General features: G+C 34.6%; 1 protein-coding gene across 5 annotated transcripts in view; it reads right to left on the minus strand.

Moving 5' to 3' along the window:
- The window catches only part of Ehbp1 (EH domain binding protein 1), a 285,025-nt gene that overhangs the window by 45,278 nt on the left and 212,247 nt on the right, over positions 1-27,500 (minus strand). For 4 of the 5 annotated variants that reach the window (XM_042691180.1, XM_042691182.1, XM_042691179.1 and 1 more), the window contains exons 15-19: positions 16,736-16,883; positions 6,604-6,711; positions 3,410-3,534; positions 927-1,065; positions 672-778 (exon numbers count right to left, since the gene is read on the minus strand). In XM_042691180.1, the coding sequence (XP_042547114.1) occupies positions 672-778; positions 927-1,065; positions 3,410-3,534; positions 6,604-6,711; positions 16,736-16,883 (627 nt within the window). The remainder of the gene's footprint in view (positions 1-671; positions 779-926; positions 1,066-3,409; positions 3,535-6,603; positions 6,712-16,735; positions 16,884-27,500) is intronic. The other variant, XM_042691183.1, reaches the window with a different exon arrangement.

Below are 27,500 nucleotides of genomic sequence, written 5' to 3' on the forward strand. Positions count from 1 at the left end.
CACCATTAAAGAGAGCCATGCTTCCACACAAAAATTCAAGTAGAAACTTGTTCTTCCTGCTTCTGTCCCGCAGCTGTCCATCAAAAGCAGCTTTCTCCCTGCGGTCTATCAAATATTTCCCTCACAAATCAATTTTACACATGATCAGCCCATACCCCTACTGAGCTGAACCTCCCCGTTAATTAAGTGAAGAAATTACCATATATATTATATTAATGCAAACATCATTCAGCTAGTAATTCACGGCTGATCTGGATAATGGAAAGGTTGAACACCCATTAACCCAAGCCAACAAAATGGGTTGGCTGAGAAATTCTAGCAGGTCTCATGTGACTTTTCCCTCTAACTGCAGCTCTGCGGTATCTGCTATTGTAATAATTAAAATCCTCCCGGTAGATCAATACTGGAATCTCTTTATGGGAAGTGCCCTGATGGAAATGTCTCAAGGAAGCTGGGGCTTCGGAACTCTGAAAAATTCATTTTTTTTTATCTGACAATTATCACCACACTGCAGACTAATTCAACAGTGCACCCCTCTCACTCTGCTTTGAATGCAGTGGAGATTGACATCTTAAAAAACCTAACATCTCATTTTAACAAATAAAGGCACTATTTCCACATACAGTTTGGAATTATCAGCAATCATGAAACCACACAAAAAATTAATATACATTAAGCACTTCATCTTCTGATGGCTTCCTCTGAGTTTCAGTTATCGCTGCCTTCTCCTCATTTCCTTTCTTTGTATCTTCCTGTATTGATCTCTGCCTTTTCATCTCTTAAAAAAAGGAGAAAGACATGTAAAATTATTATAAAGCTTGATATTTGTGTATTGAAATGTGGATTTACATTATCAGCATATATATGTATACATATTCAAATATTGTTAAAATCGTAAGATGGGAAAATTTAAAAAGTGTTCATACCTGGTCTATTCTCAACATATTGACTAAAAGACTGAAGTTGAGTTTTTCTGACTGTTGAATCTTTGCTGAACACAACAGGATTTCTAAAATGTTCTGTAGCTTTTGGTAATCTCTCAGTCCGGAGATCTTCTGTGCCATTCTAAAAGTAAAATACATGGTACAACAATCCTAATTTTATGAACATGAAATTACACATAAGGAAGATAACTTTTACTAATTTAGGATCATGCTGACTTAGAGACTTTAGAAAGTGTTTGAAAGAAAGATTTTTTTGAAGTACTCTAAATTACTCAACAGCAAGTTGTACTGCCCATAATAATAATAAAAACTTTGAGATACATGGTTTACATCATTGATAACTTAGATACTGTGAACCCTTGTGTCTTCTAATGAGAGGTATTGTTTAAAAACCATGTTTACCTCCTGTGCCCCCACTATTCTGCCCCATCAGTTTATACAGTCCCACAGACTTGTAGGACAAGAAGAAATAGTTTCTAATTTTATGCCCGTTGAGATAAACCACTAATGCTGGATGAAGGCTAAAAGGTAGGATTATAATACTACCCCACTGAACTGCATTTCATCAGCTATAACTTTCCAAAGCCAGATTTGTAAGTAAGCCCTTTACAGCTAAGGAAACTACAATTATCTTTTCTGGAGCTTCCTATGTTAATACTGGTAACAAATTCAAATGGTTCTATCAACAAGAAATATCCCAGAAGACTGAACCACTGCAGTGTGTGGAAGCTGCAGATACCGAGGTGCTGTGTACCAAACAAATATTTCATTTTATACCTAATCTTTTATTATTTTTATTAAGTGTTTTGAAAGTAAATAGGGAAAGGCTAAGATGCATGACTAATAGCTAAGCCTGCTGAATGCTGAAACTGGTTATCAAAAGCTACCAAGACTTTGCCCTTCCTCTGCATTGAGACAATCAGTAATGAGGGAGCCCTCCAATGGCCTATTCTCTAGCCTCAAGGAGGCCTGGGATACAGAATTCTCAAGGGAAGGTAACAGTTTATCCTTTTCCACAAACACAGAATGCCTCATTAATAAATGTGTAAACTGCATTTTATCATAAAAATAAAAAAAAACCCAATCAACTCTGGAAGCTTCAAGAACAGATGGACTCTATATGTTCTTTATAAACATCATTTTCAAAATCTTAGCTAAAAAACATTCATACAAAGGCATCTACTTAAAACTCACCTTTTTTTTGGAATGCGTTTAAAAAAATTACTAGATAACAGCTTTTTGGAGAACAAAATGAATCTCATTCATATAGATGATTAAACTTTAAGAATGAGATACCCTATTTTTTAAAAAAATTATCTAACATATTTATCATTAATATCATTCTTTTATCTAGCTACGTGAAATCAGGATAGAAATAATTTTTGCTTTTACTTTTAAGATTATATAAATCTTACTGACAGTATAATAACCATCCAAGAGTCTGAAACTCAAGTCTTTATCAAAATAAACAGAGTTAAATTATTTTAGGCCGAGCAACATGCTAAAATATCAGTGTAATTAGCTAGCAAATCCCATCTTAAGAAACCTTTTTATGAGTAGGGACTTCTGCCACTTTACAAATGTATTCCTCTAAACCCACTAATTCAGTTAGCCTTTTCAATCCATTGTATTATTCTTAGGCCAGCTTCCTTCTGCATTAAATCCACTGCAGAAAGCTAAATTGAACGCAAAAAATCAGACCTGATCCAGGCTTCCTTTTGTTAAAAGATAGAGACCAAAAGTCTTCTGTTGCTGCCACACACTTTCATCACCAATTTATAGAAACCCACAATATAGGGGAAAAGCAATGAAAGTCATTGTTTTGGGACTTCAAAGCATCTCTGTGTCAGGGCAAGGAAATCCTTTCAGTCAGCAGGGCAATCCACATAGTCCGCAGGTGGGTAAAAAGTTATACAGAGCCTAAAGTGTCCTAAAGCTAGAGAAATACTAATGGTACACTATGAGGAAATGAGGGAACATGTGGATGGAGATAATACAGTGTATAACAATAACTGATTTACAGTATGTGTCATTTTAGCTAAAATGCAAAGTTTATAATGGCACAAAACACGTGAATATCTTAAGCACTTATATTTGATGATATTACTGCATTCACATAAAATGGACTCCTAGAAATAACAAAGTTCACTTAAATGCACAGAAAATTGAAGATGGTAGAATAATGTACTAAATTCGGTAATATTCTTATAAAAAATACATATAGATATAGAACATATACATATATAACTGAACAGTTTCTATGTCCTGTGATTTTTTACTTGAAATAGCAATTGAAAGGAAGAATTTCTCTCAAAAACAGTATATGAAAACGAATCATAACATATTAAATTTGTTGGCTACTTAATAAAAGTTCTTAAATCTTATTTTAATGTAAATAATCTGGTAAGAAATTGTCTTTAGAATATATAAAGTGTCAGTAGAAACAAGTGGTCAATTAGACTTACCTTAATGTCTTGCTCTGAGCTCTCAGTTATAGCTTTCTGGGCAGCACTGGAAAGTGAATTTGCCACCTGTGGCTGAGCTTCCAGGAGTTTCTTCAGCTTCAAGTCTACCAACTTACTATTTTGTTCTGTTAAATATGCAAATACCATGAATAACAAGTAAGATTTATTTAGATGTATATTCTACCAATTGTAGGCAACATCACAAAAATATTACTGTATTTTAAAAGAAAGAGGAAAAGGGCATTAGGGCTGTGAGGCAACAAATCAGATTCTAGACATGTATAGAGTTCTTAAGACATGTATTTTGCCCTCAGAATGATTTCCCATAAAAAGTACAGTCACAATCAATATACCTGATGTTAACCAAGTTATGCTATTGGTAATGTCATTTTTTTGAAAAGCTAAGCTATACAGAATATATATATATATATATATATATATATATATATATATATATATGTAACTGCATAGGTTATATATAATAGCGAACTAGATAGTTAAATGAATAAGTATATTTGATTTAAAATTTTATTATTTTGTAATGTCATTCTTTTAGTATGTTAAGGTCATTTATGTAATACTATCTTAAACATGTTTCTTAACCTGCTCTCAGTCATATACATTCTTAGAGTCCAGTGTTAAGTGTGTACATATATACATATATTTATATATCCAGCATTGAAATGGTATATTTTCAAATACTTGCTTTGCAGATAGCAGAAATATCAGATTATCATGTTTTTAGAATTAAATCAAGATAAAAATTAAAACAGAACTATAATTTTTACAAGTAATTTCAAATTATTTTTAAATACATTAATCTGTAATAGTAAAATAGTTCTGAATAAAGTAGAAATAAATTTTTTTACTTTAATAATTTCACACAAGGCAATCTTTAATAAAATGGTTGTAAAAGACATGCCAACCATTTGGTGAATGATATTTTTCATAAAGATTAATAACTTTTCTAATTATAATACTCTTAATAAATGCTATTATCATTGCTTTCATGCAAATTGGTCAGTTTATATTGCTAGGCTTCTTTTTTAAAACAATATCTGATGAACTATGGTCAAATCAAGATAAAGATTAAACAACTTATTATTAAAACATTATGACTTTTATATACATATTAAAAAAGAATTTTGGGAAAAATACAGCAAGGATAAAGATCATAATATATTCTCTGTGCTTTAATTCCAGTTTGCCTTCCTATTTCTTACTGCCATAAAGTAAAACACGGATCTGAACTGGAAGCCAGTATATATCCATGCCAACACTTACTTAAGTGCTTAAGAACTATAAACAATACAAGTTAACCTCAAACAGGAAGAGTAAGATATGGTTTCTACATTGGCATAAAGTTAGGAGAGAATTCTTTTTAAAAGTCTAAGAGTCAAGCCTGTTAGGATTAATTAACCATTAAAAAAAATAACAGCCACAAAGTTGTAATAGCTGTAATTGGAAAACTCTTCTAGTTTTTTTACCCTCTTCCTAATCTACCATAAAATACAGACATATGCATTATTTATTGCCACTAATTTTATACAAGTATAAAGCAAGTGCTAAACCTTCAATTCTATTGTTATGTAGCTTATCAGTAAAGATATACTATGGTTTCTAAGAAAGTATTGGGTGTTAATTGTAATAATAGGATAGGTAGGCAACAACCAATATATTCTCATAAAGAAAAGGCAAACCCAATTTCTTCAATTTTTAAGAAAGAGTAAGAGGTATTCTTATTGAGTTAATAATTCAATTTTTTCTTATATATCAGACTTCTCTTGAACTTGCACAAATATACTGCTATCTAGCTTTACTATAATTTAATGCCAGGCCATGAAGGAGTTACTCTTAAAAGGAGATTTTTTTTTTCAAGTATTCTTTCTGGCTAGAAAACCTTGGTCAACTGTCTTAGAGAAGTAATGACTTTAAACAGGAAAAAATACCCAAAAGCAGGTTAGCATTATAGGAGTATGCCATTGATGAAAAAAAAAATGCCTCATTAAATTGAAACAGATCACCAAAGAGTGACTTCTATACGTATTTAAGTAATTCTACAGGTTAACAAAACTTGTACTGATTACTTGTAGCTAGCTTGTAAAGGCAATTCATGGAACATTCATCTGTTAAAAACTCCAAAAAAAAAAAAAAAATCTGGTGGTTCATGCCTGTAATTCTAGCTACTTAGGAGGCTGAGATTTGAAGGTCAGTTTGAGACAGCCCTTGGCAGGAAAGTTTGTGAGACTCTTATCTCTAATTAACCACCAAAAAGCAGGAAATGAGGCAATCATTCATGTGGTAGAACACCAGTCATGATCAAAAAAGGTTTAGAGACAAGAATCCAGATTCTGAATTTAGCCCCAGTATTAGCATAAAAACAAACAAAACAAAACAACCCACCAAGAAGTAACTTTTATTTTTAAAGGAAAGCATCTTTCTATTTTAAAGAAGAACTTACAGAGGTGAATGACCAATGTGATTCACTGATTTACTAACATAAGATATGATATTAACTTAGTTGTAATGATAATGGAAATTAAGCAAAATAGGAACTATATTTAAATATTTAAAGTAAGCATAGAACTTGCAAAATAATAATAATGTATCTAAGACTATCCATATTTTTGTTTTGCTTGTTATTTGAGAAACAAGGACTCATGATATAACCCAGGCTGGCCTAGAACTTGCTGTATAGCCCATGCTCATCTAGACCTCACTTTACCCCTGTATTGGCTGCTCCAGTGCTAAGCTTACAGGCATGTACTACCACATCCAGCTTTAAGACTTTAAATTTCATACTAAATAAAAAAGTCAGATTCATGGTTTGCATTTACATTTGGAGTATTCAATGGATACACCATATATACAATGTCAAACCAACATATTTAAACAGAGAAGAGAACCAGTTATTGAATGCCTACAAATTGCCTCATATAATATAAAACATAGGATTGCATAATACTAATAAGAGAACACAGTTACAATTTGCTATTCTAATGACTTTTAGCATTCAACCTAAAATAAAAAAGATAAAATGAAACTCAAAAACGTTAATGAAAGCAGATATAGCTAAATGATTTATGATAGCCACAAATGAGGTAAAACTATAAAATAAGATTATGAGACAATAACAATAAAAGCATGAAGTTTGCCATGCAGCAGGACACAAAACATTTATAATTTGAAATTACCAGGAGTATCAAGGTCATTTTCTAAGTTAGTAAGTTCATCTCCACCTCCTACAACAAAGCCTTCAGGAATTTCCTCGTTAGTATCTATCTCAATATTATCATTTTCATCTGTAAGAACATGTAGCAATAATGTTAGCATGTTATTTGTATTTTATATCCTTTGTTCAAAATACTAAAAAAGAAAGAAACCAGTTTTTTAAAACTGAGTTATTAAAACTAAGGTCTGACAAAGACAAGCAAGTTAAGAAATCAGTTTCAAGTCATTTTTTCACTGCTGGATTAACATTTATATTTTAAATTCTTATATCAAAGATGAATTATCATATCAAAGCATAACAAACGTTTTGACAATTTTCCACCTATTGTCTGTGCTGTCTCTAAGTCACTGAACTCCTTGAGTCCTTTTATTTTAACCTATAATCTCTTAAAATGGTACATAAAAATGAAGTTAACTTAATGAATCATCAAATAGTATCTTGAGAACTTATTTTTAGCATTCATTGGATGCTGAATAAACACTTAAGTTCTTATAGAACTGTAGCTATATTTAAACCATTGTAAGAAGATCTGTTTTTCTACTAAGGACTCATTATTCCCAAAGCATTAAGAATAAGATTCGAATACTAGACTACTATATTTTATTTATTTATTTTTTGTGGTGCTGGGAATTGAACCTAGAAATTTATACATGTTAGGCAAGCACTCAACCACAGAGTTAACATCCCCAGGCCTTAATATAGTTCCACTATATAGTAGAATGTTTAGAAACAACTAAGACAATACACCTTGGAAGAGCTAAAATTAGGACAATTATTTTAAAATATTAAATATACAGAAATGACGCTGTATAGCACTGTTTTATACCCTTAGTAAAATGTTATAGGTTAGAAATTGAGTCTTTTCTATATTAAAAATTTCTACTACATAGAAAAAAATATTTTCAAGCCCTCGTAATAAAATTGGTAATTTTGAATTCCATACATGTGCAGAGACATACGAACAGTCTTATTTACATATTATATATTTGTAATATACTATGGAACTTTTGGATAGATATAGATATATAGATGTCTACATCTATATTAGTTGTTTAGCTCTGGAAGTTGAAGTATACATACACACATACATACATAGTTGTTTAGTTCTGGGAGTTGATGAATATCCTTGTTATTCTCCTGCATATTTTTTTCTTTTCTAGATATATTTTTATTGTAAAAATACTGTACAGAGGGGTTACAGTTATATGAGTAGGATAATGAGTATATTTCCTATCAAGCATTGTTACCTCCTCATTTGTTTTCCCCTACCATCTTTCCCTCCCAACCTCCCTCCCGCACACCCTGAAATTGTAAAGTTCATTTTCAACATAGTGTGTTGTACATCTCACTGTTAAAATGGGTCAACCTGTATCCTTATTTAAGCATTTTGTTATATCCCTTCCCCTCCCCAAATTATAAAAATTATAAGTCAAATGAACTCCAAGACAGGACACAAGTGTTTTTTCTTTCTTGCTATTGTTTTTAACGTACTTATAATGCACTATGTGATTCTTTTGTTTGTACTTCCCCCATAGTATAACCCCAGTTTTCACTGTATCTGATTCAGGTGTCCTGCATCTCCTGCATATTTTTTTTTTTGGGTCCGGTTGTGGGGCCTGAACTCTGGGCCTGGGCGCTGTCCCTCAGCTCTTCAGCTCAAGGCTAGCGCTCTACCACTTGAGCCACAGCGTCACTTCCGGCTTTTTTTTCTTTTTGCTTATGTGGTGCTGAGGAATCGAACCCAGGGCCTCATGCATGCAAGGCAAGCTCTCTACCACTGAGCCACCTTCCCAGCCCTCTCCCGCATATTTTTATTGGACATTTTTTGCTAATGGTGATACATTCTAAAGATTTTTTTTCAAATTGAGAAGTTTCAGAATTCCTGAGCTTTGCCTTAATTCTTCAACATTTATGCTCCGAAACTGCACATGATTGATGTTTTTTGCTTCCCAAGTAAATATGTACTAAGAACATTACATAATTACATGTACTTTGTAAACCATTTAGAAGAAAATAACAAATACAAAAGACTGAAAAAATGTTCTCTGTGGGTAGTGGGACAGCAATAAAATTAGTAAGTGCTTTCACAGAAGTAGCTAAGGCATTATACATGACTTCAGTTAAGTACATCCAGTTGAGAGATCTGTTCAGATCAACTATACTTATAATAAACATTTAACTCATTTCACAAATGTCATTTCATCAACCATGTTATTCAAATAGTTTTGTTGCTTAAATGAATTATTTTCTAGGTGTTAAAAAGCTGACACAAACACTTTTTACTATTATTCTGTATTGGAGAAAATTTACTATTCATAGATTTAGGAGGTATGGTATAACATACTTTGTTGCTATCAGTCAGTATTCACTGATTATTACTGATCATAATTAACCTAGAGCAAAAGTAGAAATTTCAATATTCATTCCTTCACTCAAGGAACTTCTACCTACAATTAGCAAAACTCTGTGTTAGATGTTGAAGCGATACCAAATTCTGCAAGACATTTATTCTTCCTGAAGAGAATACATTGAAATGATTGTAATACCACATAGGATAGGTGTTAATGGAGTAGAAATAAAGTATACAACAGATTCAAAAGGTAAAAAGATGACTCTGTGCTTGTGACCAGGAATTCTTTCTTGTAAGTGCTAACCTTTAAATTAGGTCTTGAGAAGAGTATAGAATTTCGAGAGGTACAATTGAGAGAAGATCATTATAGACTTGAAAGGATAAAGGGGTAGGTTATGTTAAGAGAATATTATAAAGTCCAATTTGGCTCAAGCATACTCAGTGGGAAATAATAGGAGGGAGGACTTGAAAGGCAAAATGTAGAAAGTCTAGAATAACAGAATGGGAAGTTTATGTTTTACTTGATAGAAATGAAGAAATGATTGTGCTGTTGCATGAGCAGCACTGTACTTTACAAGATTAAACAGTTTCCAACCTAAGTATCTTCTTGTAGATAGTTGTAAAGTATGTATAATTTTTTTTTTTTTTGCTTATGTGGTGCTGAGGAATCGAACCCAGGGCCTCAGGCATGCAAGGCAAGTGCTCTACCACTGAGCCACCTTCCTAGCCCCAAGTATGTATAATTTATAAGTGGTAAAATAAATAATGAAGTTTATATCTTTTCTAAACAAGAGGAGCTTCACTATTATCTCTGCAATATCACTCATGATTAAATTCTCATATTCTACTTAGGTGAAAGAAAAAGCAATATAGGGTCTATGCATGAGAGTGTGACATCATCCTTCATGTAAAATAATAACCTTATGTGCTGGACTAGAGGACAGTAGAGCTGGAGGTAGGAAATTCAGGTTGAAATTCAGGAATAACTTGGAGGCAAGAAGTATGGGGAGTCTAATCTAAGATAAAAAGAACTGAGGATAGTTATGACACGATTTAAAAGCTTATTAGATATTGGGTTATAGAGAAGGAATACTGAAAAGAGTGAAAGTGAGGCAGATATCACAACTGAATCTCCACTAGAATGGTGGCTTCTTTCATATTCCTATGAAAAGGACTAATTAACTATGGAAATGCAGTTAGATATGGGTATTTTCAGCTACCAAGAATATATTCAAAAGTGTACCTTCTTTCATTACCCATTTATATAATGCCAGGTTCTGGTATAATGTTAAATAGATGCTATTCATTTTATTTCCAATTGATTACATTTGGGGTAATTTAATATTTATGTATGTATTGCTAATCTTGGATAAAAGGATTACCATTTGGGAGGGCAAGAGTAAGAATTGATCTCCTATACAGCTCAGATCTTCTTAAGACTAGATTCCTACTTCCTTTCTATTCACTAACTTCAGTTTTACAATGAACCTTGAATTCCTTTTATCAGTTAATATTACGCATTTCCCAACACACCTGTGGAAATGCTCTAAACGCATTCTAGCAGAACTAAAGTGGATGTCCATTTGTGTGCACATACATGTATACTATTACAGATAATATCATATATGAATATGAATATAGATGAAGATATAGATATCTTTTATGGCTAACCACTGAAAATCCAGTAGGTGAGCAAGGCAGAAACTAAACTAGAGATTCATTATGTAGGTGAATCTGGTTTGTAAGTATGGCATGTATTATGTGGCCAGGAAAATGTAAAAGGAGATTAGATGTGCACTGGAATGTGAAAAATGCATTTTGGTTGGCTCTGTATAAGAGTACAAGCAAAATAGGGATCCCAACAGTGTGAATTACAGCACAGCAATAAGGCTAATCTTATACTTTATGGGTGAATAGAATACTTATAGATCAACAGAATATCTGGTGACAACAACAAAAGAATATCTACAATTCTAAAGAAAAAAACAGGCTATTAAGAAAAAAATCAAGATGGTCAAAAAATTCTCCATTATGGTTTTTAATATTCTTAGCAAAAGCCCCTTAAAATTCATATACTTATAGCTTGATAAGTAGCACAAAAGTTAGCACAATACTAATTGCTATTAATAGAAGTTGAAAATTGGAAGTATTGAAGGGCTTTAAGATTTTATTTTGTCTCAACAAATTCAGGTAAATCCACTTTCCATATCTGAAATAATAAGGATCAGAAAGGCCCGCAAACATTCTCAAGGACACAATGAAGATATTTTCTTGCCAAGTGTGGTGACTCATAGTTGTAGTCCTAACTACTTAGGAGACTAATATTGGGAGGATAATGGTTCAAGGCTAGCTATGTCAAAAGGTGTGTAAGAACCCAAGTCAAACAACAAAGAGTGCTGGATATGGTGGCATATGCTTGTCATCCCAGTGATATGGGAAGTATAATAGAATCAAAGTCCAGTCAGGCATAGGTAAAAAGAAAACTCTATTTAAAAAGCAAATTAAAAATGGTCGATTTGAAATGTAAACCAAAACATTGTTTTCCAGGTGCTGGTAGCTCACTCTGTAATTCTAGCTACTCAGGAGGCTGAGATCTGAGGATAGCAGTTTGAAGCCAGCCCAGGCAGGAAAGTCCATGAGACTTTTGTCTCCAGTATAGCCAAAAGTGAAGCTGTGGTAACAGCACTAGTTTTAAGCAAAAAAACGCAGGAACAATATGCAGTCCCACTACTGACACAAAAAACAGAAACAAACAAAAAAGCCCCAACCTCCAAACCCCACATTATTTTATGTAAGTCAAAAGGAGGCAAAAATATCAGTTTAAAGTTACATGATCCCAATCTAATTCAAACTAAAGTGATAAGCTATAGAACATATACATAAAAACATAAAATAGTCACCACCTATCATGCTCGCTACTTGGGAGTGGAAAATTGGTAAAGTCACAGTTCAAGGTCAGCTCGGGCAAAATGTTCTTGAGACTTTCTCAGTCAATGGCTGGGTAGAGCATATCAGTCATCCCAGTAGGAGGCTGAGATTGTGAGGATCTCAGTTCCAGGATAGGTTGAGCAAGAAATGTTTTCAAGACCCTGTCTCAACAGAAAAATCAAGACCTCATGGTCTGTGTCTGTCATTCCAGCTATTGTAGAAAGAGTAAATAAAAGGATCATGTTCAGAGTGCCCTGGGCAAAAAGTGACACCCCAATCACAAAAATAACTGGGCAAAAAGGGCTCATGTGATAGAGTCCCTGCCTATCAGGCACAAAAAAATGAGTTCAAAAAAATCCCCCAATATTAAATATATAATATGAAATTATAAATATCATCTTAGAGCACGGTAGCTACTTACTTTACAAATGTAGCTATGTACCATAAACAAAAATGTAGCATTTATTAACAAAAATAAAACCTTAACAAATACGCAAAGCAAAAATTCAGGCCAAAATCTGTGAACAGTACCATATATCTCAAAACAATGTTGTCAAACTTGTCAGAGATCTCTACTTAGCTTAGTAAAATAAATACAATGGACCTACAAGTTTGTTACACAACATCAACACAACAATGTCATTATCATCATTTCTAATCACTGTTGTCTTCGTCGTCGTCATCGTTGTCGTCATCATCATCATTATCATTATCATCATCATCATCATCATAGAGGACTAAACATGTGGTAGGCAAGTGCTCCACAATTGACATATACGTTTAGCTACAATTTTTTTTTTTTTGCAGTCCTGGGCTTGAATTCAAGGTCTAGGCACTGTCCCTGAGTTTTTTGTTTTTGTTTTGTTTTGTTTGTTTAAGGTTAGTACTCTACCACTTGAGGCATAGCTCCATTTCTAGCATATATTGGAAATAAGAGTCTCATGAACTTTCCTGCCAAAGCTGACTTTGAACCTCAGATCTCAGCCTCCTGAGTGGTTAGAATTATAGGCATGAGCCATTGGTGCCTGGCCTAGAATGGGATTGTTAAATGAGGCTATAACAAGCATATACCTACAAAATAACTACAAAAACTGGAATCTAGCACAGGTGTGATTCTCTTACTTACACAAGAATTAAGCTATATGTAGTTATAATACTATATGTAGTTATAATAGGATGCAAGTAGATTGCTTGAATACATAGCTATATATGACCTAAAATACCTTGCATATATGTTCTGTGAACATCATAAAGCTGAAGTTGCTTCATTTCAAGCTTAAGTTTGCTTTTCTTATTGAGCCTGGTTGCTTGCTTGAGAGCAAGCGGGTTCAAGCAGTAGGTCTGAGTGATATGTCTCGAGGAAGTTGCACTCATCTATTGTATCTAGTCTTTACTATGCTCTTCTTTGTCACTCTGTACTACTGCTTCTAAAATCTTCCTATTCTAGTATGCTATCCAGGTTGGTCTCAAATTATTTCTCTCCCTTTCACATTATACCTTAGCAAAAGTTTGTAGATCTGATGGATCATACTATTCATTCTTTACTCCTGATATGTCAACCTTACAAGGGTAATTTCCACTTAGGAAACTTGTAAACACAAGTGAATTTTTTTTTTTGTTGGTCGTGGGGCCTGAACTCTGGGCCCAGGCAATGTCCCTCAGCATTTCAGCTCAAGGCTAGTGCTCTACCACTTAAGCCACAGCACCACTTCCAGCTTTTTCTGCTTACTGAGGAATTGAACCCAGGGCCTCATGCATGCAAGGCAAGCACTCTACCACTGAGCCACCTTCCCAGCCCCAACACAAGTGAATTTTGATTTGCTATGTAAGGATAAGAAAAGCATAGGCAAGGGGAAAAACGCAGCCCACTTTTGTGGGTAAAGAGCAGCTATGCCCATTTATTTAAGTATCGTTTATGGATGATTCCAAGTCATGAAGCAGAGTTTTGATGTTGGGAAAGACCACATGGCTTGAAAAGTTTAAAATATTTACTCTGATCTATTCTATAGTTTGCTGATTCCTCATTTATGACTGTGGATGATTTTGCTTAATAGGCAGATGTGTAAGTCTGATGGTTGTCTTTTAGAAAGGACTTTTATCCCTTCACTTTTCCTAAAGGACTCTCCTTACTTCCTAGTCTGTATAGCTAAGATCAGATCCAGTCTGATCCATGTTCCTTTATAAGTACAGCCCCAAGATACATCACTGAGGACAAGAAGTAAGTATACTCTACTTGTTTAAAATCAACCTTAGCTCTCATTAAGAGTCTACCATATGATGTAAGGCTGATTCCAACATCCTTAAATGCTGTGTAGTATGGGGTAAATGGACCTGGGTGACTTTGTTTAGGGCTGGACATATATAAGACCTGTGAAATCATTTGGTACATGAGAGAACAGACAAATAATGTTTCTTGTTGGCTGCCATGGTCCATCTGCTTGTGTTGCTAATTTTGCATGGCCTTTAATAATGTTTAAATATACAAATGTCCCTTAGCAGAAAAGGGAACATGACTTTTAGGCATATCCTCATAAGATATCTGTCAAACTCTGCTCCTCCTTTATTTCACTTGACTTTCCCATTTTTTAGTCTTGTAGTTCTTGCCATCTTGCCAGATCAAATCCTCATTTGTTTACCTTAACTTTACCTTAGTAATTGAATGATGTCTAATGCAGGTGTCCACTTTGTCCCTCTCTTTGTCCCCCGCTCCCTCCTCCCCGCCGTAGGGTCTAGGGCTAGAACTCAGAGCCTGGGCATTGTCCTTAAGCTTTTCTGCTCAAGGCTAGTGTTACACTTTGAGCAATAGCTGTACTTCTGGTTTTCTGGTGGTTAACTGGAGAAAAGAGTCTCATGGACTTTCTGCTTGGGCTAGCTTTGGACTTCAATGCTCAAATCTTAGCCTCCTGAGTAGGTAGGATTATAGGCATGAGCCACTAGCACCCAGATGCTCTTATTGTATAGAAAACACACACTGTTTGGACTATAACATTGACAAAGTTTCCTTGCCTGGTCTATTCTTTATGTATCCTTGGCTAGGAGATTTCAAAAACTGTATCATTTTAATTCCTTTTTATTTTGGGGTGGGGGGTCCGGTCGTGGGGCGTGAACTCTAAGCCTGGGCGCTGTCCCTCAGCTCTTCAGCTCAAGGCTAGCACTCTACCACTTGAGCCACAGCACCATTTGCGGCTTTTTTCTTTTTGCTTATGTGGTGCTGAGGAATTGAACCCAGGGCCTCATGCATGCAAGGCAAGCGCTCTACCACTGCCCCTCTTCCCAGCCCTTCATCATTATAATTCTTAACCTTTCAAAGTTTGACATGATTATCTGTTCAACACTGGGGGAAAACTTAAAAGAAACACTGATAAATTGCCACCCTACTCTTACTATTCTGATACTAGCTTTATGATGCCATAGGAAGGTAACATTAATAGGATTACAAGAGTCTATTAGGAGGATAAAGACTGGATGGGGGTTTTCTATCATTCAGAGATATAAGGAAGCAAATATAAAGACTTCTATATTTATAAAGAGAATTTCAGGATAAAAGAAACACCTTGCTTTTAATGATAAATCAAAACAAATTACCACAGTATTATATAAATGTAGCTGTGAGTAGTTACTGAAATTGCAACAGGGTTGGGCACATGCCTAGCATATACAAGGCTTTGAGTTCAATATGGAAGGAAGGAGAGAGAAAGGGAACTTACAACAGCAATCTTAAATCAAGGAGTTGAAAAGGCAAGAGAAGGATTTAGTTAAGGTATCTACATACTGAGAAGTCCAGAGGGACAGGTACATAGCTGATTGTAAAACAAATTTATGGAATGCCATATTAGATGCCACAGGTGCTAGTTTTGAGTTCTCTATGCAACAGGGGCTTTTCAAGATAATGAATCAACTAGAAATCTCATCAGTAAGTTTTAGTTTACTTTAAAGAAACTTATCATTAATCTACAAATAGATTACCTTTGTTTGAATCATGTAAAGTGTTATTCAAATCCTGAATTGTTTACTCTTCAGGATGATTTTAGAATTCTAAGATTAACTCAGGCCAAATGGCTGGCATATTTCCAAAAATAAATAGGTTTTATACTAAAAAAAAAAACCTACCACATAGGCCTCGAGTATACTATTAAATTTTAAAAGTTCCAAATTTAAGATGGCCAATTACAATTCTCTTTATAAATATAGTCCTTGTCCCAATAGTAAGCTTAAAATAATCTCAGCAGATAATGAAGAAAACTTTTATAGTGAAGGAAGTCAGGAGACTAAACAGAAACTGATATGGGGCTTATTCAGAATTCTGACATATTAGGCTGTAATGGCAGAATTATTACCCGACCGATTTTATAAATATCTTATTCAAAGTGAAAGTTTTGGGGCTAGGAATAGAGTGTGGACCTATTATTATGCACATGGTCTTAGATGCAACCCTAAGAACAAAGACAAGTCTTTCATATCAAAGCTCATCACTCATAAGTCTTATAATCTAAACATTACTTACTACTACTGCATTTACTTACTACTAAGACACTTAACGAAGTATCATGGGGTACTGCAAACCAAGGCTTGTATGAGTTTTCTATTAAAGACAGTTATTTCTGGTCTGTTATAAATTAAACCAAAAGGTTGGTTTACAAACAGCAACAGTAATCTTGTGATTTACTATGCTTCCTTTAGTTTTTTTTTTTTTTTTGGCAACATATCAATAGGTTAGCAACTTTATGTTTTTGATGTAACATACTGAAAAATCCCAAAGGTCCACTGCAGATTTCTGGGTTGTCTGTAGAATATGATACAAGATTCTTTAACTCACCTCCAGATGCCTTTGACCTTTCTTTCAACTTTTCTGCAGCCATTTCACCATAGCTGGGAAGTTCTGACATCTTCACTCCAGATCGAGCTTCTGCTATTAGCTGACGAGCTCTCTCTCTCAGCTGCCGACGTCGCTCTTCATCTTGCTGCTAAGATATATTGAACAGTTGCCAACTCAGTAATTGACAGAAATGCAATTTCATTTTCAATCTGATCATCATGATAGTAACTGGTTTACAGCATGGTGCTTGCCCCACATTATAAATAGGATGCTCTATATCAGTTGGATGTCACACCATTTTAAAAAGGCATTCTAGAATCAGATTTTTTTAAACTGACAAATTATTATAGTAAAATGCCCATTAAAAATTCAAATTAAAATATTTGGCAATATATTATTGAGGAAAACTCAGGAATTGTTAATAAGAGAATCCAACTTTACAGAAGGAAGTCACAAGACAGACTTTAAATTAATATCTTGCTTTTTAAAGAATAGAGTATAACTATTTTCTAAGAAAGGCATTGAGCACTGCTATCTTTGATAGCAGCAAATAAATTGGACAAATATAAGAACGGTATTTTTCTATGGAGCAGGAGTAGGAATAGATCAGTACATAATTCTGATTTAAAGATGAGTAATAACAATAACCCAATAGTGATATAAAATTCTTTTTTGGCTATTCCTTCTGTTCCCAGATGAACAATGAAAAAAATAATGATAAAAGTCTAACATAGGTTTTGAATCTACTAAACTAGAATTAAGAGATACAAATAATCAATGCGAAATTATTTTGTAAGCTTGAAAGCAAATAAAATAATCAATATGACAAAACAAAGATTGCAATAATCTGGCTCTAATATATCTTTGTAGTGTTACCCCTTAAAATTTACCTCCTAACCTCACAAAACCTTTATTTATTCACAAAAGAATTGCATGTAGTATGTAGTTTCACGTATTTGTGGCTCTCAATGTTCTTTTCTTCTCCTTAACTCCTACTCACTCTTCAACACACACACACACACACACACACACACACACACACACACACTCTCGCGCATGCGCCAGTTCTGGGGCCTTGACCTCAGGGCACAGCCCTGGAGCTGTTTTTCTCAAGGCTAACACTCTACCACTTGAGTCACAGTTTGACTTCTGGTTTTTTGGTGGTTAATTGGAGATAAAAGTCTCACAGACTTTCCTAGCTTCAAACCTCAATGCTCAGATCTCAGCTCCCTGAGTAGCTAGGATTATAAGTATGAGCCACCAATGGCCAGCTTGTGGTGTAATACTTGTCAAGTTGAAACTCTGTAGATGTGTACATCTGAGTAGAATTGAGCTACTTTAAAGGTATGAGCTAATCTCATTTATCTTTGATTCTCTGGTCTTTAATACAAACCTTGGTAACATGCTAGATGCTACACAAATTTTAAGTATAGTACAGGGATATACTTCAGTGGTAAAGCACATATCTAACATGTGCAAGCCCTGAGTTCAATCTGTAGCACTGTCCTCTCCAACATGTTCTGTTGATTACATACTAAAGCTAGCCCAGAGGGATTAAATGCCACTGTCATTTTTAAGAGAGTAGCAAGTTTTGACTGCATTAGAGCATGTGGTCTTGAGGATGGAACCTAGGCCCTTGTGATTGCTAGATAACACTGTACCAAGCTCCACTTCAGCCCTTTTGAAGATAACATGTAGGATGGAATACTTTAGTGTGGCTGTCTTTGGAAAATATAGATTGCTGCAGCATAGTATGAATATACATTCCCCACCAGCTATTTACTAAGAACTTTAATAATAGTAGTCCTTGCTATAATTTGTAACTATTTTGAGGGGAGCATTAACTAGCTGTTTTTTGTCATTAACTGGGATATTACTCAGCTCCCACCAGAGACACAGGGTAAGTAATTGACTCTTTTCCTTTGATTACTAATTTTTAAGAGTTGTTTCAAAAGCTGTGTCACAGAAAGCATGTCAGTAGCTCTTCTTTTTTTTCCTTTTTTTTGGGTCCGGTCGTGGGGCCTGAACTCTGGGCCTGGGCACTGTCCCTCAGCTCTTCAGCTCAAGGCTAGCGCTCTACCACTTGAGCCATAGCGCCACTTCCGGCTTTTTTCTTTTTGCTTATGTGGTGCTGAGGAATTGAACCCAGGGCCTCAGGCATGCAAGGCAAGTGCTCTACCACTGAGCCACTTTCCCAGCCCCATCTCTTCTTTTTTTTTTTCAAGGGTACCTCTCTAAGTACTTTCATATATTCTTATAACTTCATCCATCAGCTCCATAGTCTTCATCTATTCTTACATCTTAGCATCAATTCACTTCTCAATTACCTACTAGCAACTGTATTCAAATGTACTACTACCTCTTCAAACCCAGTCTGTCTTATCCCAAGTTTTTCCCTTCCATTACAGTTCCTTTTAGTTTGCCTATTTCTATTAATAGTACTCTAGTTCTTACTTTAAAACTTGTCATCTTTTTTCTCCCTACCTATCTAATCTGTTACGAAGAACTAGGCGAATACCAATTCTACCTCAAATATGTTTCTTACATTTCTCTTTCTACTGCCATTGCCACTCACTCTTCCCCAATCTTATTTTCACTTTCTTGGATTCTTTATGTTTTATTAATTTAAACAGAATCATGTGTACATAGGAGATAGCTGGAATTGTATGATTGTTAGGTATCTGGTCTACCACATGAAGTGTATCTCCAGCCCTTCTATAGTGGTTTTTTTTTTTTTTGTTTTTTTTTTGGGTCTGGTCGTGGGGCCTGAACTCTGGGCCTGAGCACTGTCCCTCAGCTCTTCAGCTCAAGGCTAGCACTCTACCATTGAGCCACAGCGCCACTTCCAGCTTTTTTCTTTTTGTGTATGTGGTGCTGAGGAATTGAACCCAGGGTCTCAGGCATGCAAGGCAAACGCTCTACCACTGAGCCAACTTCCCAGCCTATAGTGGTTATTTTGAAATAGGGTCTTACTTCCTGTCCAGACTGGCCTGGATCACAGTCCTATTGTAGGTGGGAAGCTGTTTCTGGTGAAATGGGTTCTAATGAAGTTTTTCCCAGGCTGGCCTTGAACTAAGTGCTTTTCAATTATAGCCTTTCAAATAGCTAGAATTACAGGAGTGAGCCACTGGCATCAGGCTCTTTGGAGACTTATGTGGCTTCCTAAGTAGGCTCTTTCCAATTGCCCTATGCTTATCTATCTTAAGCACTGTTGTCACATTAGTCTTTCTTACATAAATTTTTGGTTAGTCATTCCCCTAAACTTAAGGACATACACAAAGAATAAGTCTTACATACACACACAGACACACACACACATGCACGCACATACTCACACACAGAGACATTCACACATGCATTTAACGATCCCTCCTGCTTTACTATAAAATTAAAATACTTCACCATGTTATGCAAGGTCTTTTAATGTCAACCTAGCTTTTATTTTCTTTCTACCATTACTTTTCCTCTTCTTAGACAAATTAGATTATGCTTTCTTGCCTTTATGTCTTTATATTGTTCCTATCTCTCAATCTCTTCCTGTACTACTTCTACTAACCAGGTCTAGTTAAAGTAACTCCCATCTCTACCCATCCCAAATCTTCCTCATTCTTCAGACCCAGTTTAAAAATTGTGGTGTCTTATCTGCCTCTTAACCAAAACTATTTTCTTCTGAACTCTTGGGACATTTTGATCAAGATCCTTATGGTTATAGGCTTTTTGAGATAAGTGTATTTTCAAGCTTGAATTTTGTTGGAGAGGGCAGTGCTACAGATTGAACTCAGGGCTTTGCACATGTTAGATATGTGCTTTACCACTGAAGTATATCCCTGTACTATACTTAAAATTTGTGTAGCGTCTAGCATGTTACCAAGGTTTGTATTAAAGACCAGAGAATCAAAGATAAATGAGATTAGCTCATACCTTTAAGTAGCTCAAATCTACTCAGATGTACACATCTACAGAGTTTTAACTTGACAAGTATTACACCACAAGCTGGTGGCTCATACTTATAATCCTAGCTACTCAGGGAGCTGAGATCTGAGCATTGAGGTTTGAAGCTAGGAAAGTCTGTGAGACTTTTATCTCCAATTAACCACCAAAAACCCAGAAGTTGATGATTTCCTAGGTTAAGTCAAAAAAGGGACATACCCACTTGAAATTCTTGCATTCTGGTAAAACTCAGGTGACATGCTGTGAGAAGCCCATGTCCCAACCAAGTTCAGCTTTGAATCATCATGGCCCAGATGTTAGACATATGAATAAAGAAGTTTTCAAGCCTAGGGAGGTAGCATAGTGATGAATGCTTGTCTAGCAAGCTTGCGGCTATGCTTGCAATCTCTAGCACGCCTCCTTGATACCTCTTCCTAAAAATCCTTCAGATGATCTTAGTATCTAACCATTTTGTTTTTTTTTGCTGGTGGTGTTTTTCACATCTAGCAATTCTGAACTTTGAAGAATTTGATAATCATTCATTCAAATGTTCTCAGCTGAGGCCTCGGATAATATAGTATAGTGACAAAGCATCCTAACTCACAGAATCTGAGAACCTAACAAGACCTATTTCTATAGTATTAGACTTGGAATAGATTATTACATAACTGTTGTAATTGAAGCATATATTTAAGTAATATCACAAAGATTAATTTTAGTTGCAAGGGCAAAACTTAAAGAAACATGACAAATAAAAAAGCAAGCAAACAACTAAACAAATCCAGGAGAATACTTGTAACAATTGACCTAGTCACTTTAAGAAATTTGTTAAGAAAGCAAACAACTAACTAATCATCTCCACTATTACCACCACTACCACTACTTAACAATTAGATGCAATATACTATCCTACATACATAACTGATCTGGACAAACAAGCTCTACAAGGTACTTCTGAGTCAATTAGAGAGTCTGAAGATGATCACACAGCAGTAACGTCACTATCTTTTGATAAAAATATATATATACATAAATATATGTATTGAAAGAGTTGGAAGAACTACACAAAATTTTCCTGATGGAGATTTCTGAGTGTCAAAATCTGATTTTTTACTTATTTAGTTTTTGGTGCCAGTCCTAAGGCTTGAACTCAGGGCCTGAGTGCTATCCCTGAGATGTTTTGTTCAAGGCTAGTACTCTACTACTTGAAGCATAGCTCTACTTTCGGCTTTTTGGTAATTAACTGGAGATGAATCTCACAGATGTTCCTGCTCAGGCTGACTTTCCAACATGATCCTCAGATCTCAGCCTTCTGAATAGCCAGGATTTACACATGAGAGCCCCTGGTGCTAGGCTAAAAGTGGTACTATGTATAAATAAATATATACTTATTATATATTATATAATTTATTATATTTATCATTTTCACTTTTAAAGACTTTCTACAATATGAACATACTTTAGTCTCATAAATTAAAATTATTTTGATACATGAATTTTGGAGAAGAAAAGAAAGAGAAAAGGGGTATGGATTTTGGAAAAGACAAAAGTGTTGGAAAGAGAAGTTTATTTGTAGGTAGAAGAGTAGTTTGTAGAGGAGAGTGTAAGACTCAGGGTGTAAGAAAAATTAAATGATCTCATTTAATTCTCACAATCTTCCTTCTATGTCTCCCTCCCTCCAGTATTTCAAACCCTAAGAATCCAGAGCTAGAACTGATGTCATAACCAAGAGTTTTAGCCCATGTCTGATGCCATGGCTCTTGCTCTTAACTACCAAACTATTTGATCCCCAAAGCACCAATTACATGACCAATTGAGGAAATTGAGCTTTTGCTAAACTTTCATCTTTCAAATTTAAGAAAAGTTAAGAGCACTAATAAAAATCATTATTTGATATGCCTTAGGCAAATAGATTTAAGTGAATTTTACTGTATGAATAAATTCCAACTCCTTAGAGTTGGAATTTGGTGGTTCAAACTAAGTTATTTTAACTGAGTTAAATGATTCTACCTTTATAAATATGAAATGGGAACCTAATTTTATTCCACAAGCCCCCCTTCCCAACTCAATTCTGCAAATGTTGCTGAGAGCTTACCAAGAGTGCAATTTAAAGCAGGCAGTCATTAATAAAACTAACTCTAAAATACTAATTACAGACACTTTATCCATTTCCATGTAAATTGTTTGTTTGTACTTATTTACCCATCATTGTTCCCCTTACAATAGAAAAAATGCAAATGAACAAATCAGAATTCAGCTCTAATGGGACTTTCTGTTTATAACCATTAGCCCAGAGGTGTGCTGTAATTCAATTCTCAAGTAGCAAGATTTAGCCTCATTAACAGACTGCAAGGGGCAGGTTACAACTCATAAAACCCTACAGTAAACAAAGTTTATGGACACAGCACAAAATCTTGAGCCTGATTGACAGAATACTAGTTCCCTATCAGATTGCCTTAATTTACTTTTCTACTAATGTCCTAACACCACAGAGACAATTTTGCTTGGGCCTAGAGCTCTCCCCGGGGATGGCATATCTACATTGTTTGTTTTCTTACCCTTTAACTTCCCTCAAGACAAAGACTGAAAAAATAAAAGTTAATTGTTAAAAGTCATCGTGGAGGGCTATAGAGGATGCAGCTAGATGGTAAGAGTGCTTGCTTAGCTTGCACAAGGCCTTAGGATCGATCCCTAACACTTGAAGGGGAAAAAAGTCATGAAGAAAAAGCTTGTAATTATACCAATTAAACTGATTATAATCTGCTTAATTGATATCACTAATTTCCAATTTATTAATCTCTGGATTTATTCTAAGTAAAATAATTTCATTTTAATTTGTATACATAGGCTCCATCAAAAGTCATTTTGTTAGGTCAGTGGTTGGGCTCAGTGGCAGAACACTTCTCTAGCATGAACAAGACACTGCGCAAGATCCCCAGGAACACACACACACACACCCACACACACACAGTTTGTACAATAGTATTTAAATATCCATGCATCTTATTATTTTTGCAACAAAAGTCACATTGTCCATGTTCAAGGAAAACATGACTAGAACAGCAACAATGATCATTTTATTTTAGTATAGTATTCAACACAATTTTCCCAAAAGTGTGGTTAATATTTTTGACAATGATAATTTGCCTAAACCTATCTAAGTAGAGAACTATGTTTTAATATCTGTTCTGATCATTCTAAAGTCAAAAGAATGAAGAAAGCCAGGCCTAAAGAAACATAGATCCCATGGTTTCCCTTATTTGTAATAACTAGTGTATGTCTGAGACAAGCAGAAAAGGTCAGATAAGTTGATGTTAGGTGAAATGAACCCCAAGATAAGTATTCAAATGTTTTTTCCTTCACACAATTGTTTCTAACGTATTTATAAGATGATTTCTTTGTTGCGTTGTATGTCCCTCCCCCACAGTATAACCCCTGTTTTCACTGTATTTGATGTTAGTTCAATTTGTGGAGGGGAAGGGCAAAAACAAATCATTTAAAAATAGGGATACAGGTGACCCCATTGCAACAATGAGATGTACAAGTCCTTATGTCAAAAAACAAAGTTTATAACTTTGACCAGAGGTAGGGGTGGGTGGGAGTTGGGAAGGGATGGGAAAAGGGAGACAAAAGGAGGAGGAAACAATGCTTGATAAGAAATGTAGTCCATTATCTTGCCCATGTATTGTAACCCCTCTGTACGGTATTTTCACAATTAAAAAAAATGAAAAAAAAAACTGATCTTAAAAAAAATAAAGTCAAAAGAAGACTGACACATTGCTATAATTAAACCATAGTTTTACTAGGAGTGCTGACAAAAAATAAGGTTTATTTTTTGCTGGCAGCTTATTAAAAGGAAAAGTATATTTGAAAAAATTCAAGTTTAAGTAAGCTTAAATATATTTGTGATTTAAAAAAATGGCTCTATGCCATTTTTGAGTTGGTGGTATAAGGTATGAACTGGTGGCTCATACCTGTAATCTTAGCTACTTCAGGAGGCTGAGTTATGGAGGATAGAGGTTTGAAGCCAGCCCAGGCAGAAAAGTCTGAGGTAGCATCTCCAAAATATCCAGAAAAAAGCTTGGCTGGAGGTATTCTTTTTAGTAGAGTACCAGCTATGAGCAAACATGCCAAGTGAGACCATGAGGCACTGAATTCAAGTCCCCAAAGTGGCAAAAAAAAAAAAAAAAAAAGAATTACTCTGATGACATTTACCTTTTTCTATACAGTGTTATTTAGGATAATCCAGCTTTCCTAACACAGATGCACTTTTGGTAGGATTTGATGGTAGCTGTGTTTTGGAAAACGGCTTCCTTTCCATGACCATCTTTAAAGGTAAAACAAACTTTTGAGAAAATACTGGTCTGTATTTTCATAAAGGTATGTGTTCTGTTCACAATTTAGTGAGACAGTTATTGATATTTAAAACTTGATAGAAATTGAATCTCAAATATACCACCCAAGGTCATACATCTTATAAATGGCAGAGTCAGAAATAAATTCAGTATGCACTGGTCTTATCCACTACAAAACTGGTGGTCAGTGAATTTGTTTTTAAAGCCCTAATGTTTATCCAGTAATTATGAGTTTTTTTACATATACTTGTGCTATACAAATCAGTTTAACTTCCCCTTTGTGCTACTGAATAGAAATAATGAAAAACTAATTTATATTCTTTTGAAACTTAGGTTTCCAACCTTGAATCATAAGCCTTTAAGAAAAGTGTAAAACGTAGCACATTTAAGCTTTGTTTTCTCTTTTTTTAGCATCTTCAGGATAAGGCAAATGCTCTGCTATGGTTCAAAATAAAATGGATCAGAACGAACCATTCTGGACACATCCACACCTGAAAAATATTTAGCCCTCATATGTCTTCAAGTTACTATTTTCCTTATCATTCTGAAATGGTCTACAATCTGCTATAGATAGATGCACTAGCAAAACTTGACAATTTAAGGACAAACTCTTCAAGAATAAGTAATGTAATTCCTTGTTTCCTTTCCATAAAAATGTATTGGTATGCAATTTTTATATTTCACAGTTCACCGACATCTAGGCAAGCTTTCTTCCACTGCTTCAATGGTGCTACTTTTAATTTTATCCTCCTTAGTCGTAGTAATTAAAGTGATCAGCAGTGGCATCCCAGCGGCTTTGACACAGCTACAACCCCCTAGCAGACTTTTGCTTTTAAGGGGAAGGGGAAGAAAAAGAACTAGAGTTTCATTTCACAGAGAACAAGAAATTCAAGCTTCTCCAATCTTCAACTTTATTCAATTGTTCTTTCAGCAGCCTTTGGATCTTAAGAAGCAAATAAAAATGGCTGCCATGGGGGGTCCTTTTTATACTTGCCGCAAATGTCACCAACTGACATTAGCCAAAAAAATGATGCAACGGATTTGCAAAAGTGAATTAGAACATAAGAACCTGTCAGTATAGCTGCTGAGATCATTACCCACCCAATGGTGCCTTTCATAACATTAGGTATTTTTACTCATTCAGTTGAAAAATAGATTGAGAAGTCTATCATATATCTATATACTTTCATGAAACTTTAACAAAATTAAAACATGGTATGTCAAATAATATAGTTTATATCCTTAGTATTTATAAAATAGATTAGAACAGATCAAAGCACTCTATTTGCACCAACAAACCCTTAACAATACAATATCCTGTACTTTTGATGTGTTCAGTGCTTCATACAGTCTAACTATCTTCCTAACTGGATTATAACTAATTGGACTAAATAAATTTTAACCTATCTAAATGTTTTTAAAAGTTTTATTTGGCACTACTAATATTTCACAGGATGCTATTCTCAAATGGTCCTTGGAATTCCTGAATTTTGTAGTAAACTAAGAAAATTACTTGACTACCACTCTTTCTTTCATTTTTAGATGGGAAGCAGGGGTCTGTTATTAGGCATTGAGAATGGATAAAAAAGAAGAAAAAAATTCTGTGTTTGTTCAGAGGCAGGGATTACACCAAAGTTTACCTAGCCAATTACTACAAAAATAAAATAAAATAAATAAAATTACAAGATCTTTAGGGGTTTAGGTAGGCTAGCTAATATTTTTACCACCAACTTGATCAGTTCTTAACTGAATAAATAGGATTTAGGATGAAACACAAACTGTTTAGCAGATCTTTTCAATCCATTTCAAACTTTTCTTATGCTGGCTTATAATATAGGCAGACATGCTTATAAATGGTCACACCTGCTCATTTCTCTGGGGGATGGCCTGATCTCTGCTTCTCTAACAAAGAAAGAAAGAAAAAAAAATTAGCCTTTCTTGTTGCAAAACAGAGTGGAAAGTCAAAATCTTTCTCAAGTTTGCCCCATCTGGTCAGATTAAATCTTTGATCGACCCTGGGGATTACATTTATTTTTGTAGTAAGTACTAAATTTTGGATGTTTAAAATACACAGGCAAAATAGTAAACAGAATGTGAATTAAAGTTTGAGATATATTTTGATAAATGAGTAGAAAACATATAAAAGATTAATTAAAAAAAAGCTACAATTCTATCATTAGCATAAAACTGAGTACATCATATTCTAGATCTTTACATATGTCCTTATTTGAAGATAACAACAAATATTATTCTTAATTATAAATTTTTTTCTGAGTATTATGCCATGCTATACAAATAAAGAATTCTGAACATGAAAGAGTATGATCAAATTAATGTTGTGAAACAAGATTTTCTTTTAAAAGTATCTAGAAGCAAACTGGGACAGAAAGTTTTATATTATAAATAAGTAATCATTTTCTTTCACATCGTTAACTAATATTTAAGACTTCCAAGTAGTTATTATATTTCTCTATAATAAT

This window comes from Dipodomys spectabilis, unplaced genomic scaffold, assembly GCF_019054845.1.
Source record: "Dipodomys spectabilis isolate Male_0828 unplaced genomic scaffold, ASM1905484v1 ptg000141l, whole genome shotgun sequence".
In the NCBI taxonomy this organism is placed as follows: domain Eukaryota; kingdom Metazoa; phylum Chordata; class Mammalia; order Rodentia; family Heteromyidae; genus Dipodomys; species Dipodomys spectabilis.